This window comes from Mirounga leonina, unplaced genomic scaffold, assembly GCF_011800145.1.
Source record: "Mirounga leonina isolate KUSES-001 unplaced genomic scaffold, KU_Mleo_1.0 Mir_101609, whole genome shotgun sequence".
Lineage (NCBI taxonomy): Eukaryota > Metazoa > Chordata > Mammalia > Carnivora > Phocidae > Mirounga > Mirounga leonina.
In genome coordinates, this window is record NW_023270164.1 from 9,559,543 (window position 1) to 9,577,396 (window position 17,854).

Consider the following 17,854-nt stretch of genomic DNA (forward strand, 5'->3'; position numbering starts at 1 on the left):
GTAAGTTCTTTCTGGTCAGGCATTCACTTGGTCGCTGTAAACCTTGACTATTGCCCAGAGTTCCGGTAAGGTTGCTTCTGGCAGTTTTTACTAGATTTTTTCTTTTTTTAGTGTTTCTGAAGAGTTCTCCAGAGTTCCCTGCTCCATCACTTTTGTTGACAGTACTCCCACAGCTACATTTGAAAACCAGGTTTCTTGTCTCTATTGATGTCCTAATACTACTTGTGAGAGATGGTGATTAGTTCACAAAGAAGTGATAATATCAATAATAGCTAATACTTATTACTTACCATATATTTGGCACTGTTCAGAGCAGTCATTATTTCATTGATCCCTCAAAACAACCCGGTGATTTATTGGAATTGTTATTATCTAATCTTCTATATAAGGAAATGGAGTCAGAAAGGTTTAGCAACATGCGCAGGTTCACATAAGCTTAGGAGCCTAGCTGTAGAACCTAAGCTTGTAGTCTTGATTTAGACTACCTCTGCAGAAGGTCTTACTGAATAAGTTAGGAGCTGACCAAACTCTGCTCTAAAACTAGACACAGAAATAATGACAAACAGCTGAATACCACCAGAACATTCTATGTTGAACATTTCCGAGGTCTTATTTCTAAAGGCACATTTTTCTATAGAATTTATAGTATGCTGATTACTGTTTTTCTTTTCTCATTTCAGGTCATCAAGAAAATAACAACTTCTGTTCAGTTAACATAAATATTGGTCCAGGTGACTGTGAATGGTTTGTTGTCCCTGAAGGTTATTGGGGTGTTCTGAATGACTTCTGTGAAAAGTAGGTTTCCAAACTAAATTTTCTTTAAACGTAATTACTCAAAAACAGTAATTGTAAAGGACAGCTTACTAACCTGGATATCCTAATGTATGTGGCCAGTATTCACTTAACCATTCAGCAAAAAATTCATTTAAATTGATTTGATTCCAAGTCTATTCCTTTGCATTACTGAGAATACTTTAAGAAAGATGCCTTGAAACTACTCCATGCGGTAGTAACAGCCTTGAATTTGGAAGATAGGAAGGTTGAGTTGTTTATTAGGTTAATTGAACAATTGATACATAAATACTTTTTCATGTGGCAGATCTATATTCCAAGAAAAATTATTTTACTATGAATGGTTTTAGAAGTGGAAGGAATTCTATAATAGAGCCCCTTCATAGGTTGTTAATAACTCAAGTTTGAGCATATTACTCTTTGTCATATCACCATGATATAAATCCTTTTTTTTTTAAACTACACTGGCAACTATTCCTATAAAATAATTTTACAAAGTTTAATCAACTACTTCAGATTTTATTTTCTCTGTTTGAAGGAACTCACCTAGTAGAAGTATTCCTTTCCTTAAGGTCCTAGAAATAGCTTTCCTTTATTTCTTTATCTTGTGTTAAAGAGTACCTCAGAATTATTTTCATTGGTTTAAACTTAATTATTTGTCTAAATGGAAACTTTCTCTCTCTTTTTTTTTTTTTTGGAAAGTACTCCATTATGTAAGTGTTGATATTTTCCTTTAGTAATAACACTGGAAAATTATTATGGTTAAAAACATAAATTATACATATATATGGTGTTATTCTCCCCACCCCAAGAAAGTAAAGGGGGAACCACCAGAAACATTTACATTATGAGAGACTCTGAAACCTAATTATACACATACTCCACATACTAACTTAGAATTTTTTTATCTTGGGTTACGGGATCTTTGCTGTAAACATCTTTCTTGGTTTAGTAACAAGTGTAAATATAGTTACCAAAAAACCCCCACACTAATCCAAAATTTCCTTATATACAAGCAAAAGATAATTACCTTTCATTGTTTTTACTGTTTAATACACAGATTTCCTTTCATATAAGAAAGCCAAAGATGTGAAATTTTAAAGTTTCAAATGCTCTAATGAAATAACCTGATCTACTTTAATCTGTGCTTACTTTTATGGACCAGCAGTCTGGTGGTAGCAGAGAAAGAGCAGTGTCATGTAGGAAATCTCCATTGTTCTACAGAAAGATCTGCCTTTCTTTCTTTCTTTCTTTCCTTCTTTTCTTTCTTTAGTTTCTTTTGATTTTATTTATTTATTTGAGAGAGCATGTGAGAGGGGAGGGTCAGAGGGAGAAGCAGACTCTGCTGAGCAGGGAGCCTGATGTGGGACTCGATCCTGGGACTCCGGTATCATGACGTGAGCCAAAGGCAGTCGCTTAACCAGCTGAGCCACCCAGGCGCCCAAGATTTGTATTTCTTAAACTTTGAGATAGTAGTATATTTTTACAACCACAGTACACTAATCCTTGTTCATTATTTCTGAGTAGAGATTGGCTCTCTTCAGGATTTAGTTTTTCTTTCCTACCTAATGCGGAGGTAATCTGGGAACAAAGATAATTAGAAGAGGCAGGTGATGTCTAAAAAGCGTGAACTTGGGGATAATAAAAATATCAAAAGTATGAAGGGTTAGGTAAATTTAAGCTGCAGAAATAGCACTTGCTACCCCAGCATTTCAGTGTAATTTTGTTTCACATAAGGATTGTTGCTTTTGATACTGACTGATAGTGACCGTGTCTGTAGTTTTTGTTATGACTTTAAACAGTATCTGTCTTGAAATAACCATTCACTTGAATATATGATAAAAAGGATGCTTGCTTTTTGGGGGTAACTTTAATTTTTTTTTTTAACTTAGTTGTTGATTATTTGGTGGTCTTGCTTACTTGATTGCTTGCTTGCTTTTGGATAGAAAGGTTCCTCCAATGTTATGATGGCAACACATGGGTGAAGTAGGGATAGAATTTGTGTTTGTAACCATATTTTGCTTCATAGGCAAGTTTTTCTGGACTGTGTCTACTGAGCCTTATTACAGACAGTAAGCCCATCCATATCCCCTTGCAGTTAGGCTACCATTGGCAGTCTTCTAGACTTTGAAGAGCAGCCTTGCATTTTTTTAAGGAAAAAAAATAAGGCAAAGATTCCATCTAAATCAGCTGTTGGTGAGATTTTTCCAGAAAGGGCCAGATAATAAATATTTTAGGCTTTGCAGGTCATATGGTCTCTGTCACAGCTGTGTCACTGTGGTACATAAGCAGTCATGTATAATAATATGTAAATGAATGGGCATGGCTATGGTCTAATAAAAGTTCTATTTACAAAAATAGGTGAGCTGGATTTGGCTCATGGGCCATAGTTTGCCAGCCCTTGATCTAAACAAGTTAAATTTAAACCAAAGAGAATAATTTCAATTATTTCAATAATTACAATACACTTTATTGTATCCTTTGGCACAGGACAAAAGTAAAGACTACTTCTTAGATCATAAGGAAAGGAACATTTCCATTCTGCAAGTTCTTCCTTCCCCAAAATGTAGCTTATTGAATTTTATAAACTTCTCTTGTAGGAAAAGTTGCTATGCGGTTTAAAAAATACTTCATATTATATCATGATGAAGTAGAAAAAGAAGAAGCCAGATTTTTATTTATTTTTTTATTTTTTATTTTTTTAAAGATTTTATTTATTTATTTGACAGAGAGAGACATAGCGAGAGAGGGAACACAAGCAGGGGGAGTGGGAGAGGGAGAAGCAGGCTTCCTGCAGAGCAGGGAGCCCGATGTGGGGCTCAATCCCAGGACCCTGGGATCATGACCTGAGCCGAAGGCAGACACTGAACGACTGAGCCACCCAGGCGCCCAAGAAACCAGATTTTAAAGTAAAAGCTTACTAAGATCCATAGAATGGTTCCAAAGTACATTGGTGGTGGCGGCCGCAATGATGACGGTTATTTGTGCATGTGTATGATTATTTGTTTTTTATGAAGTTGTTTTCAGCTGCATAGTTTTAACTAGTATCAAAACTCTAGAGACTGACATCCTGTCTCCTTTTCCTATTAGAATTCAAAACAGCAGTAGAGACCATTCTTTTTTCCACTTTGCCTCAGAAATCAAAGTTCCTAATACTTCATTATATTTGCCATAGCGTTCCTGTTTATGGACTTAAGTGACTTGATGTCAATTCCACCTTCCATTTACCTTTTAGAGATTTCTTGGTACTACTCCGTGAAGAAGTGTTCAGTCAAATAGCCTTTAGTGAAATGAAATTAAGTTAATGTATAAGTGTTACTTAAAAGGAGCTTTGGATTTCATTTGGATCTTTGAAAAATCAATTGACGTTAGTAGTACTGATCTTTGGATAAGTTATTCAATACTTAACTGTAATTTTACTCCCATTACATACGGTAGTTCTTATTTCAATGCAGTGTGAATGAGCATGTTTTAAGAAGTTTTGACCTTGTTTCCCAGTCTTATTAAGGAGCTTTATTTAAGTATTTGATCCATTTGCATTATTTTTTCTTATTTCAGAAATAATTTGAATTTCCTCATGGGTTCTTGGTGGCCCAACCTTGAAGATCTTTATGAAGCAAATGTTCCAGTGTATAGGTTTATTCAGCGACCTGGAGATTTGGTCTGGATAAATGCGGGCACTGTTCATTGGGTTCAGGCTATTGGCTGGTGCAACAACATTGCTTGGAATGTTGGTCCACTTACAGGTATTTTAAAGAATATGCTAAAAAAAAAGTTTGACTTATAAAGGATTGTATCTGATAGGTTTTTTTTTTTTTTTCTTGGAATATAACTCACTAGTAATTGGAAGAAGAGTTGTATCTCCTTGAATAAAATTTTAATTTGTAGTACAAGAAATTAAATTCAAGTTAACAGGTAGAAATCCAAGACCATAGATCTCAGCAAATAACAAATTAATGTCTTTATATACAAGGAAGATACACTTTTAATTTTTAGAGTGCTTGGTTTTGTTTTATAAAGCAAACCCTTTATGGGAGAAGGCAAAATAGAGTGGTTATTCATTCTTTCAAATTTTTCTTTTATCTGGTATGTTGTATGAATAGCCCTAATATGTCAAAATCTGTTTGAATTATGCCTGCCTTCAGGCAGTAGATAATTCAGATTAAGAATATGGCCTTTGGAGCCAGAAAGACCTGGATTAGGACCAGGACCTGGCTCTTGCAACTTTGGGCAAGTTATATAACCTCTCTGGGCCTCAATTTCTTCCATCTGTATAATGGGAATAATAAAATTAATAAGGTAATGATAAAGATGAAATGAGATAATGTATAAAAATAGCTCAGCACAATGCCTGGCACATAGTTATAGTAAGCACTCTTTATGTGTTCACTACTATTATTATTGCCATAATTATCAAAGAAACATAAAAATTATTTTTGTAATGTTTTGAGGTTCTCAGAATTGGTATTGATAACATCTGAGAAGGTGATAATGGTAACTTCATATCTTTTGGTACTTTGGGTTGCTATTTTATAACTGTTTTTTTTTTCCTAGCCTGCCAGTATAAGTTGGCAGTGGAACGGTACGAATGGAACAAATTGCAAAGTGTGAAGTCAATAGTACCCATGGTTCATCTTTCCTGGAATATGGCACGAAATATCAAGGTCTCAGATCCAAAGCTTTTTGAAATGATTAAGTAAGTGCTTTCTAAAACTGCTGTAGTCCCTCTCTTTTTGGGGAGTGTTAACTATTCAGTACTTCCCCCCACACCCATAGAATTATGTTGACATCCCAACAAAAAGGTTCAGAAGTCTAGTAAAATGTAGTACGAGTATCCACACATTAAAAGTATTTTTCCCTTCCAGATAGTCAGTACGCTATGGTACAAAAAGGAATGAAGGCACACAAATGATTCTAAACCAGTAGATTCACAGGCCTGTGCTTCCCCACTACCCTCTGAGCCACCTGATTCCTAGGAGAACTTGAGTTTTAATATTGAAAGACTGCCCTTGGTATCAGGGGGAGAGAATGGCATCACAAAATAATTGCTGGTACAGATAAATTAGCATTTAATATAAGGACTTAACTAAAATGGCAACTTTTTAATTGTTTTAATGAAATCATCCATCTTATAATTGTTCCTTTTCTTAGCTGCTTTAAACACCTAATACAAGTTATTTGAATATATATATCCTACTAAGCTTCTCATTTATTGCCAGTTTCTGTCTTAGCTATTTTGTAAATATATTTAGAAGTAATATTTTCAAATAGTGCTATATAGCAGTGTTTCCCTAAATTGTATTTTCTGCCACTGCTGCCCCTACCCTGAAAAGGTGGGTGATTCTGGTCAAAGAAATGGAAGATGATGGATTAGATAAAGTTTTACAAGTCCTTTATTCTTTTAATAGTTTTTCTAAAATGTTGTAGAGACTATAAGTGTTGGTATGTTTTGTGAATGGGGAAGGAGGAGGGTTATATAATGTATTTCCCAAACTTATTTGTTTGGCCAGTATCTCTTAAAGAATTGATCTCCTCAAAAACTCATTTTGGAATACACTGCTTTATACTCACTGATAAAATATTTATAGTTTTCATATTTGTTAAAGTAGTGCTTATATTAAGTATTTCTCCTGCAGCTATATTAATTTGGTCAGAATATGTCATTTTCAAAATACTGTCTTTTGAAAGTAATCCTGTCTTAATAAACTGATTTCAAACCTAAGTCCAAAATTTCATTCAAACAGAAATTGTAGTGGTCAAGGTAACACACCTCTGGATTATCTTATGATATAGTCCTTTTATCAGTTGCAGTTTTTAGCTAGTCTTGGGCAGAAATAGTAGGGGAGACAAGAGGTAACAAAACCCAAATCATAGCAAATAATGTACAAATCCTTTTTTTTTAAATTCAGTTAACTAATATGTAGCGTATTATTAGGTTCAGAGGTAGAGTTCAGTGATTCCTCAGTCTTATATAATACCCAGTGCTCATTACATCACATGATATACAAATCCTTTTAAAAAGTTGGCTCTTGGGTACTGTATTCTATAAATGTAATTGGTAGTGGGGTGTGAGGGGTTATCTATCCATTTATCTTACTATATCTGACGGTGGTACCTTGCTCTGAAGGGCAAGTTCAGGGTTACTTTTGGGGCAAAAAATGATTTAAAGTCACTGAAGATGTTTAGTAAATTTGAGATAGGCATAAACTAGAAGCTAATTCAGATCTCCTAAAGAAGGTAGAGGGATGGTACAGCATAGAAACCATTTCTCTAATAGCTATATAGATTGAAAGTGACTCATTACATTTTAGATAGATTAGAATTTTATAATTGGGAAGGATTTTTAAGGTCATTTAGTCAAAACTACTACTAAGTGCAGTAATCCATTCTGTAGCCTCCATAATTTGTGGTCATCTAGTGAGGTAGATGAGAACGTTATCTCACTATAATTCTCATTACCTCACTATAATTCTTGAAAGTTCTTTACACATTGGCCTAAAATCTACCTGTCATTTGGTCCTAAATCCCTAAATATGTTTCGGATTTATGTAGAATGTATCCCATTCAACAAGTGTTTAAGAACCAACTCTGTGCAGTGTTTAAATTAAAACCCCTCCCTTCAGGGGACTTAAATTCTAGTGGAGCAAGACAGACCACCAGACAAATGAATACGTTACTAACAAGTAGTATGAATAAGATGAAATGCGTAATATTTGGGGGGTGAGGGTGGGAGTGCTGGTTTTTTCTACAGCAGTCAAGGAAAGTGTCTGAGAAGATGAGTTTTGTGCTTAGACCCAAATACTGAGATGGAGTCAACCAAATACCTAGGGGTAGAAAATTTCAGGCCTGAATGGGGAACATCTTTGGCATGTTTGTAGAACAGAAAGGCCAGTATATACTAGCAGACTAAGAGAAAGGGGGGTTGCAGTAAGCTCAATGAAGTGAGCAGGAACCAGATTGGACATGGACTTTTAGGACATGGTAAGCAGTTTATATGTTAGTTCTGGGTGTTATAGGTTAGCATTAGAGGAGTATAAGCAGGAGACGGATTGGTTCTGATTTAAACTTTTAAGAAAATGAATCTGGTTGCTTTGTAGAGAATGGATTCCAAGAGGCAGTGTTGGAAAGGGGGAGTGGGTGGACAGTTAGAAGGCAATTGCAACAGGACAGACCAACCTAGACAGACATTTACCCATGGGGGTAGAGAGAGGGATCAAATTAGGGTCTGTGATGGAGCTAAAGCTCACAGAATTTGACATATGTTGCCGGGTTGGGGGAGGAAGTGGCAAGAAGGAAAAAGGAATCAAGGGAAGATCATTGTCCTATTCTGTTCTTCTTCCTACCTGGTCGTCATTAATTTAAACATCTCTCACCTCTATCATCTTTTCCATCCCTCCGTCCCCATCATCCTTGTCATCCTTCTAGACTCCTTCCAGTTTATCATCATCCCTCTTAACATTTGAAATGTTGAGCATTGACACTCACATTCATCTTTGTTATAAAGTTGTGTTGTGTTGAAATTGGATACACACCATTTGGATGTTTTTCAACTTATAATTACCTGTGGTACTGTTGTTCCTCATACCTACCTTCTTTTTTTAACCTAAATGCACTTACATACTCATTTTACTCCCATTTTTACTCTGTGCTACAAAATATTCAGTCATTTAAATCTTTATTGTGTTCCTCATTATATTAAGAATTCTGCTCCCAGCTTGAGTTGTCATGAGATGTGATTAGCAAGCTCCTTTTGTCATCACACTGATTGAAAATGTTCACTATAAATTCAGACCCCTAAGCCTTGCTTTATAAACTTCCCTCTTAAAGCATAGTCATTCAGCTATTACTAAAAATGTACTTTTCACCAGCCAACATTGTTCCTTTTCTTCCATTTGTACTTTCTATAATTTAATGAATGTTTGCTGACTGTATACAAGGCTCTAGGCTAGGCACTGAGAGAGGGTATATGTGTGTCTGTCATCTCTCTGTATCTGGTATAGGTCTTATCTTGAAGTAAAAGTGCATATAAATGGATAGATTGAAAGAAATACAACAACGGATCCCCACTGGATTCTTTCCAGCTCCATGGAATCAGAAAAGTCTGTGTTCTGGGAAGCAGGTAATTTGTGTGAAGGCTAAAGATGTGGAGGCAGGGAGAGGAGAGAGGACAGAGGAATAACACCTGAAGCCAGTTTAAGACCAAACTTGTGCCATCAGGAAGACGCTTCCATTCATCTACAAAGTCATGCATACCATGTCTCCTTCAGTCCAGCACAGTCACATTTGCCTCCAGCGAGGGAATAAATCCCTTTTCTTCACTTGAGCACTAGGTGAAGTCGTTGGGCTTCTGTGGAGAGGCCCTCTTGTACTATTACAATCATACTCAGCATGGTAAGGCTGCTGACTCGGTAAGAGGCTCAGAAGAACTGCTGCCCAGAGGACCAGCAGGTGCATACTCACTCCAGGTCATCTTTTCTTCCCTCGGCTCTACTTCTGTCCCCAGCACCTACCTGTTTTGCTTCTCCCTCCTGACTTCTTCCCTACTGGGTATTTGCATGATCTTAAATGCATATATGATACAACTCTGCTACGTATGCGGTGGTACATTCTAGCTTGAGGACAATGTGTGTGATGAGTAGTAGAATAAAAGTTCTTAGTGCCAGAGAGTATGCATTGTGTGCCAAACATAAGTCTGTTCTGTTAGCTTTTGATGGGTTTTTAACTAATACGATCTAATTTGGGTTTCATAAAGTACTTTCTAGCAGTTAAATAAACAGCATAAGCTTTTGGATGGTAAGAGAAACGAGTGAATCAAAGATAGTTTGGGTTTTCAAGTCTGGGTTCTATGTGGTTTTAGTAATAATGCTAGTTAATAAATTGATTTTGGGGGGCAGACCTGGCTGGCTTAGTTGGCTAAGTGTCCAACTCTTGATTTCGACTCAGGTCAGGATCTCAGGGTCGTGAGATCAAGCCCCGTATTGGGCTCTGCGCTCAGATCTGCTTAAGATTCTCTCCCTCTCCCTCTGCACCCTTCCCCCCACCGCTCACATGCTCTCTCTCTAAAAATCTATATAAGAATAAAAATAATAAATTGAGTTTGGTACTTAGCTGAGCACTAAGAAAAGTGCTTCCCAGAGTTTATCTGAGTTCTACCCCTCAGCATCCCAAGGTCACCCAGGTAGTTAGAGCCAGGATTAAATGCCCATAGCCATCTTGTATGAAAGCTACTTGAATGTATCTTTGGCACAGGACTTCATTTTGGGGCAGTGGCAAGTTTGAGGAGCCAATAAAATAGTTGGATAGAGCTGTTTAGCGGAAGCTGTAGGAAATGCAGAACTCCGGAGAGCAAAGTTAGAGCCGACAGACGAGGGGGTCTTCTGTCTAGCCATTTGTGATTGCCTTGAGAGAAAGAAAAGGGGAGGAGTTGGAGACAGAGCTTAGAGGAATACTTCTATTTAAGAAAAGCAAATAGTGAACCAGATAAAGGTCAGAAGCCAGCATGGGGAATGTATTGTTCAGAAATAGAGAGTGTCTTTTTCCACAAGCTCGGCTTTGCTGTAAAATTGTACCCACATCATTGCTTTGGTCCTCAAACCTAGTATCCTGCCAACAAAGGAAGTGGTATTGGTTTGTCCTGGCTTGTGAGCTATACCAATTCTTAAGTAATGGTTCTCTCTTGCCATTTCTTTCCTTGGCCTGAGTCTTTTTCTTCATATCCGGTCCACTCCACCATCCATAGCAGTTTGGCTTTCTACCTTAAATATGTCCCAGTCAGTTCTCTTGCTGAGGTTTCCAGTGACCAACTAAGCTAAACATACAAAGGCATAAATGTAAACTTTCTTTAAAATCCCCCATTTCTACCTCAAATCTGACCCCCACTTACCTTGTCAGCCATTTCTCCCACTGCTGCCTTTCCGTGTGTACTTGAATTTTCCATTTATTTTTGCTACTCTGTTTTGTATTTTAAAAACATCTTTAATATGAATTGCAATTTTTACACTTCCCCCCCTTTTCCCTCCTTGTTTGAATTATCTTTTAGTAAGGTATTAATTCAGGATACCTTGAACATGCGAATTGTAGACTATTTTAAAAGAAAAAAAATTATCAGCTCCATGCAAGAAGTGGAATGGAGAAGATATATATACAAAGACAGTCTTCTTCCTTAACTTCCTCCCCGAGTTATTGTTTTTAGTTCTAAATACTATGAATCAACAATGTGTAATTTTTGGGTCTTGATAGTTGTGTTAATCAGAAACAGCGCAAGCAAAATGTACCTTGTACCTTCACATCCACTCATTCATCTCCACCCAGTTCTTTTCATGCTTTCATATTTGTTTCATATTTATTGTGAACTGAGTTGGTGCTGTGATATTGTCCTAGGGGAGAGAGGGACTTGATCACTTCTCAAGCCATTTATAATAAATGGGGAAATAGTCAATGCATTAAAATATGGGATCTTTGCTCGTGAAGATACTGGTTTAAAAAATGGGGGAGCACAGAGGAAGGCACTTCTAAGAGAGGGGAACATTAAGGAAAGGCCTCACAGAAGTAGTAGTACTGTAGCTCCATAGTCCTTTATCCTACCCTTAGGCCAAATGTGGTTTGGTATTCAGAATTCTTTGGGTTTAGAAAAGAAATACAGTGCATATATGATCTATTTTGTCCTTCTAGTAAGGTCTGTGGCAGTATCCTGGAATCAAACACATTAATTTTTCCGTGGTAAAACATACAGTCACCCTGATGAGCTAAGCAAAAACTATAAAAAGCCTCAGGTCAAGTTTCAACACCAAGTGAGTTTATGCAAAATTTATGAAAAATTTGTGGGAGTATAGTAATAGATCATGTACCTCTCTTGGCACCGAGTGATTTAATAATGGGAGAATGGTGTTCTCTTCTATTGCCCCCTACTAATTTCTTGTTATCATTTTGAGAATGAATTACCTGTAGTTAATTCATCAAGTCAACATTATTCTTGTTTTTTTTCCTTGCATTTCCCAAGTTCAAATTGGGTCTTTTAGAGTCCTGTAATTCCATAAAGTACTTTATCTGAGTAAATCATATAGTAATCTCTTTCACTTTCTACATCCTAGTTGTTCTACTAAAATACACTAATCTTTATACTCTGCTTCACGTTCTTCCAAATACCTTCTGCATTGGCATGAGTCAAAAGAATATTATCTTATTACTTCTTTCATTTTACAATGCAGTGACCTTGACTTGAAAAGTTAACAGCCTAACTCCTTAGAAGAATTTTAGTGGAGGCTCAGTGAATAACTTTCTCTTTTGATTTCCTTTAACTGTCTAAATAAATATAAACTTTTTTCCACATACCCCATATATTATAAGCAAACTTAGTTTCTCCTTCTTTAGACCAAACTTTTAAGTGTCTTTTCAGGTTTAAGCCCTACTTGTTCATATTAGTTGAAGAGTATAGATTTAAACATGTTGCTAAAAATTTCAGGTAGACTTCACATTGGGAGCAGCCACCAGTGGGAAGCCTTTAGAATTTTACATCTTTTAGGGGCGCCTGGATGGCTCAGTTGGTTAAGCTTCCAACTCTTGATTTTGGCTCAGGTCAGGATCTCAGGGTTGTGTGATCGAGCCCCGCATCAGGCTCTGTGCTGGGTGTGGAGCCTGCTTGGGATTCTCTCTCTCTCTCTTCCCCCCCCCCCCCTCCCCCCCCCCCCCTTTTGCGCTCGCATGCTTGCTCGCTCTCAAATTTGTTTTTTGAAATCTTTTTAATGATCAAATTTGCATGTTAGGTCACTTGGCAGCAAGATGAAGCAATAAATGGAGGGCAGAAGATTTAGAGGAAGGGCGCCTGGGTGGCTCAGTTGGTTAAGCAACTGCCTTCAGCTCAGGTCATGGTCCCGGAGTCCTGGGATCAAGTCCCACATCGGGCTCCAAGCTCAGCGGGGAGCCTGCTTCTCCCTCTGACCCTCTCTCCTCTCATGCTGTTTCTCTCTCTCAAATAAATAAATAAAATCTTTAAAAAAAAAAAAAAGAAGAAGATTTAGAGGAATAAATGAGAAGGTAGTTGCTGCAGTTCAGACAAGAGGAGGGACAAAGGTTAGAGGGTAAAATAGACTACACTTGGTGATTGGGTGGCGGAGGTGAGAGGAATCTGTACTGCTGGGGCTTTACCTTGGGTAGGCAAGGGGACATACGTGCTTGTTGATGGAGCTGGGAGTAAAGGAAGAAGAGAGGAACTGAATTAGGTGTGGGGAGTGATTACCAGCTTGGCAGACTTAAGACATGCAGAACTTGAATTCTTCCTGTGATGTTTTAGTGGGGATCTCTGTTCAGTAGCCAGATGACTATGTGGCTCTACTGCTTAGAAAAGGAGTCTGGTACACACGTTTGTAGCTTTCACCTGGCTGACAGGTAACCCTCCTAAGGTGTTAGCTGTTAAGTTTTCTCAACCATTCACTATTTTAAAAATAGAACAGTGCCTATACAAAGAAATGAAGTAAGAAAGACTTTATCAGAATGTAAGGCTACTGATCTTTTCCTTTAACTCATTGAACTGTGATATTTTTTCCATATTAATACCTTATTCTCCTTTAAAATACATCAGATTTGCATGTAATGCATTGCTGCATGCCCCTACTCCAAAATTTGTTTATACTTTTTCCTCCAACGTTTTATTTTGTAATTTTAAAAATCTACCAAAAGTGAAAGAATAGTACTGTGAATGCCTATATAACCTCATCTGGAGTCCTCAGATAAGTTTTTGCCACATTTACTTAGCAGTCTCCACATGTGCATATGCACACACTTTCTTGGCTGAGCCATATGAAAAAATAATTTGCAAACATTATGACATGACCCCAAACACTTCAACCTGCATCTCTTAAGAATAAGGATATTCTTGGGGCACCTGGGTGGCTTAGTCGTTAAGTGTCTGCCTTTGGGTCAGGTCATGATCCCAGGGTCCTGGGATCGAGCCCTGCATTGGGCTCCCTGCTCGGCAAGAAGCCTGATTCTCCCTCTCCCACTCCCCCTGCTTGTGTTCCCTCTCTCGCTGTGTCTGTCAAATAAATAAATAAAATCTTAAAAAAAAAAAAAAGGAATGCTTTATGTTAAATAAAAAAGAATGCTTTATGTTTAAAAAAAAGAATAAGGATATTCTTGTGTAACCACAGTAATGTTTAACACATGTAAGAAATGTGAAATTCAATAGTAATTAGCTAATACAGACTGTATTTGAAATTCCCCAACTATGCAAAAATGTATTTTTGTAGCTTTTACCTCTCCCTGCCCAACCAGCCCCTATGATGCTGACGTTGAATTTAGTATGTCATTGTGTCTTTAGTCTCTTTGAAATCTACGAGTCCTTTTGCATGATTTTTTTTCTTTCTTTTTCTCCTTTTGTTTTTTTTTTTTTAAAGAGAGCCGACCTTTGTGTTCTGCAGAGCTCCACATTCTGGATTTGTTTTCTCACAATTTTATTTGGGTTGTACATTTTTGAGAACTTTTGAACACACTTACTTTAAGTAAATCCCTCTCCCACTCCAGTATAAACTATGTCATAGGTATTTTCATTGGTTGGTCTTGAGTGAATGAAGTTTTACTAAATAGGCACTTTAAAACCTAAAATTGAGGGTGGGGAGATTATTGATGCGGATTATCCATCTTCATCATAGTATACAGTTTTTACTCTTTGGTTTTAATTTTAAACTAGTTGAGAGCTAAGAGAAACCTCATTCTTTGAAAATTCATGATTCCATTTTCAAATATTTGAGGTACATTGCTTTGGCCTACATTTTCTCCCTGTATAGTGCTAAAGCTCTTTTTAACTTCACCTTCGTAAGACTTGTATATTCATTATGTTTTAGCATTAAAGTATTCCTTTTAATAGGACCCTTGAAAAGGAAAGAAAAAAAGACAAAAGGAATCAAATGATAGTGTAGCAAGTGAGCTCTGGAGACTGTTGGTACTGATCAGATTTCCCTGTAGATAACAGGCTTTCACAATACATAGATTCCTTTAGATGCAGTTGAATGGTTTAATCTCAACAGTAGATAAAGCCAAGTCCAACAAATACGGTATAAATTGTTGCAATCATGTTGGGCTGTTAGCAAGTTAATGTAATGATAGTATGTTTCTAATATGTTGGAAACTCTGGTTCCTTCGCCACCTACTTTGTTAGTTCCACTTAAATCGCTGTGATGGTAAGTAGTTCAGTACATTTTCAAATGTCAAAAACAGAATGCCAAAGATCCCATTTTCCTCTGGAAAAGTTCAATATTAGGAAGTCTCAGATTTAGGAGGAGCATATCAGACAGTATGCTGAGGAGTCTATAGAAGGTTAATTTTCAGAATATACATTGTCTTATCAACCTCCCTGTAATCTGCTAGGTAATTATACATTCTAAAAATACTATAGCTTATAAGCCATTACTTGAAAATAAATTTTCTAAAATTTCAGTAGTATCAAGTCCATTGAAAACCACTCCCCACAAACTTAAGTTCTTGTCATATCATTTTGTCATACTTTTGACCACTTACACGCTTTTTGTAGATGTTTTTAAATGTACCATTTTACATGCACAATATTAATGCTTTATAAAGTACTTCTCTGTGCCTTTCGTGTATATGTGATCATTATCTGTTCGTTATTTGCCTTTCCTTTGTAATTTCCCTGTCTTAGGTTCCGTGCTATTTGATGTCTCAGTGAACTATTACAGGCAGGGCAGCACTGTGTAGTTGTTTGGAGTCCAGTCTGCCTTCAGATCTCAGCTGCCCCATTTGTTGGTAGGGGGGGACCATGGGTAAATTATCAGACTTACTAGTCTTTGTTTTCTTTTCTGAAAAATGGGAATAATAACTGTATCTTTCTAATACACCTTTTGTAAGTATTATGTGAGTCTTAGCATAGAGTAAGCACTCAGCAAATGGTAGCTATAGTTATAATTGTTAATACTAATATTAGTTATAGACACCTCAGTCACCTTCTGTTTTTCAAGTATAATATTCATGGACCTAGGGCAGTGGTTCTCAACTGTGGGTAGTTTTGCCTCCCCCTGACCCCTACCTCAGGGGACATAGGGCAGTGTCATGATTTGAATGGGATGGGTACTATGGATATTTTGTGGGTAGAAGCTAGGGATACTGCTAAGCACCCCACAATGCACAGAACAGCCCCTCACAACAAAGAATTTTCCCGCCCAAAATAACAATAGTGCCTTGATTGAGAAATCCTGACCTAATGGGATCTAGACTAAACGCCTTTTAAATAATCTGCCTTATGTTCTTTTTGGTATAATTATTGCACTTTTAGTTGGCACTCATTGCACAATTTTTTCAAATTAAAAAAACTTCAGTTTAGTAATTATTTAAGAATTTGACATGTTGAATTTAAATACTGATCACTAATTGCCAGGTACTAGTCTAAACATTTTATGTAACACATGTAATTTTCATAATAGCAGTGTTAGTTGTCCTCTTTTTTTTGCAGTGAGGAAACTGAGGCACAGAGAATATGAAGTATGTGTGGAGCTGGGATTTGAACCCAGGCAGTCTAGATCTAGAATCTGCTCTTAATCTCCCCCCTGAAGCTTTCTTTCTATAGTCTCTTAAAGGCTTTTATCATAAAAATGTGATTCATGAAGTTGGTATAGTACTAATGTCTATTGAAGAATACTACAAATTTTAGACATTGTTCCCAATTTCATCACTTATGAAGTAAGAGGTTTGCACTGGTTCTTACTTCCCTAATCATAAAAATCAGCAGAGACTCTTACTAAAATAGATTTCTAGTCTCTGTTCTTAACAAGTAAATTCAAAGCTCTATGGGAAGAACCCTGGGAATCTCTTTCACAGTGGCCTAGATAAATCCTCTGATCAGGCAAGTCCCTGACATCCTAGACTAGATTAGATCTCTTAAAACTAACTATTTTTGTTTTCCCTTTTTTTGGTACATACTATAGATTATTACCCTATCTACATAATATAAACTTTATCACAAGCACAGAGGTTTTGAATATACATTAAAGCAAATTGTTCACTATTAACTCCCCTTTCCCTTTAATTCCCATTTTTTTAATGGACAAATGGACTCCAGCTCTTTGGTAATATCCAGTTGGCCTAATAATTGATTGAGAGGGTATAGCCATGAAGACCAGTCCATAGTTGGTGTAGATCCTGATGCTCTTATCCTGAGGCTGGGTCTTCTGAAACACCATTGGGTTAAATATACAGTACTTCGTGAGAACACCGTATAAACAAAATCTAAAAATTCTAAAACTACATCCTCATGGTTAACATTTGCTTTCATGTTTGATTTTTCCATCCAGGAATTTAAAATTCTTAAGATACTCATTTTATCATTGACTGAGACCTTGATTTTCAGCCATGTGGTTGGTTTAAATGAAACTATTAGATGTCTTACATTCAGACACTGTTGTCTTAGGGAAATGAAACCCTGGAGTGACAGGTGGCAAGTTTGTTTCAAGGGCTCACATGTTGGCTCACTTTACCTGCATGGCTCTTTCAGTAAGAGAGATTGGTCAAGGCAGGGCACCTCTTGGTGTACTTTAATTTGTACCCCATTTACTTCTTAGTGGCTAAGGTTGTTACCATAAAGACTTGTTGTATCAAGTTAACCCATGTTTTATCTGTCTCCACAGTGGTATTTGGGAACTAACTTTGGCAACTTAGTCCTAAGTTACTCTTGGAATGTCTGAGTAGTCCCCAGTGTTGTCTTCACTTCAACATAATGTACTGTCACTGTGGCTTTATTCCTTTATTCTCCTGGCCCAGAAACCCCATCCCGAGATTAAAATCTTGTAGCAACAGTTGTTTGTTTCCTGAATAATCCCCATACTAGCTTTGTTCATGGCATTCGCACTGCCTGGAAGATGCCTTCCTCCCACCTCTCCTCCTTGCTCACATCTAAATTGACAACTTCTTTATGAAAACTTCTGTGATTTCCCATCTCCCCTCAATGGAAGATGAGCTGCTCCTTCCTTTTGCATTCATGGCATGCTTTATCTTTTGCCCAATGTATTGATTTATGATTATATTGTTCATAATCATTTGTCAGTCTATTTATTGTCTT

At 37.0% G+C, this 17,854-nt stretch overlaps 1 protein-coding gene across 9 annotated transcripts in view; it reads left to right on the plus strand.

The window, feature by feature from the left end:
* The window catches only part of KDM6A (lysine demethylase 6A), a 221,654-nt gene that overhangs the window by 193,113 nt on the left and 10,687 nt on the right, over window positions 1-17,854 (plus strand). For all 9 annotated transcript variants that reach the window (XM_035003448.1, XM_035003482.1, XM_035003443.1 and 6 more), the window contains 3 exons: window positions 681-795; window positions 4,351-4,538; window positions 5,347-5,488. In XM_035003448.1, the coding sequence (XP_034859339.1) occupies window positions 681-795; window positions 4,351-4,538; window positions 5,347-5,488 (445 nt within the window). The remainder of the gene's footprint in view (window positions 1-680; window positions 796-4,350; window positions 4,539-5,346; window positions 5,489-17,854) is intronic.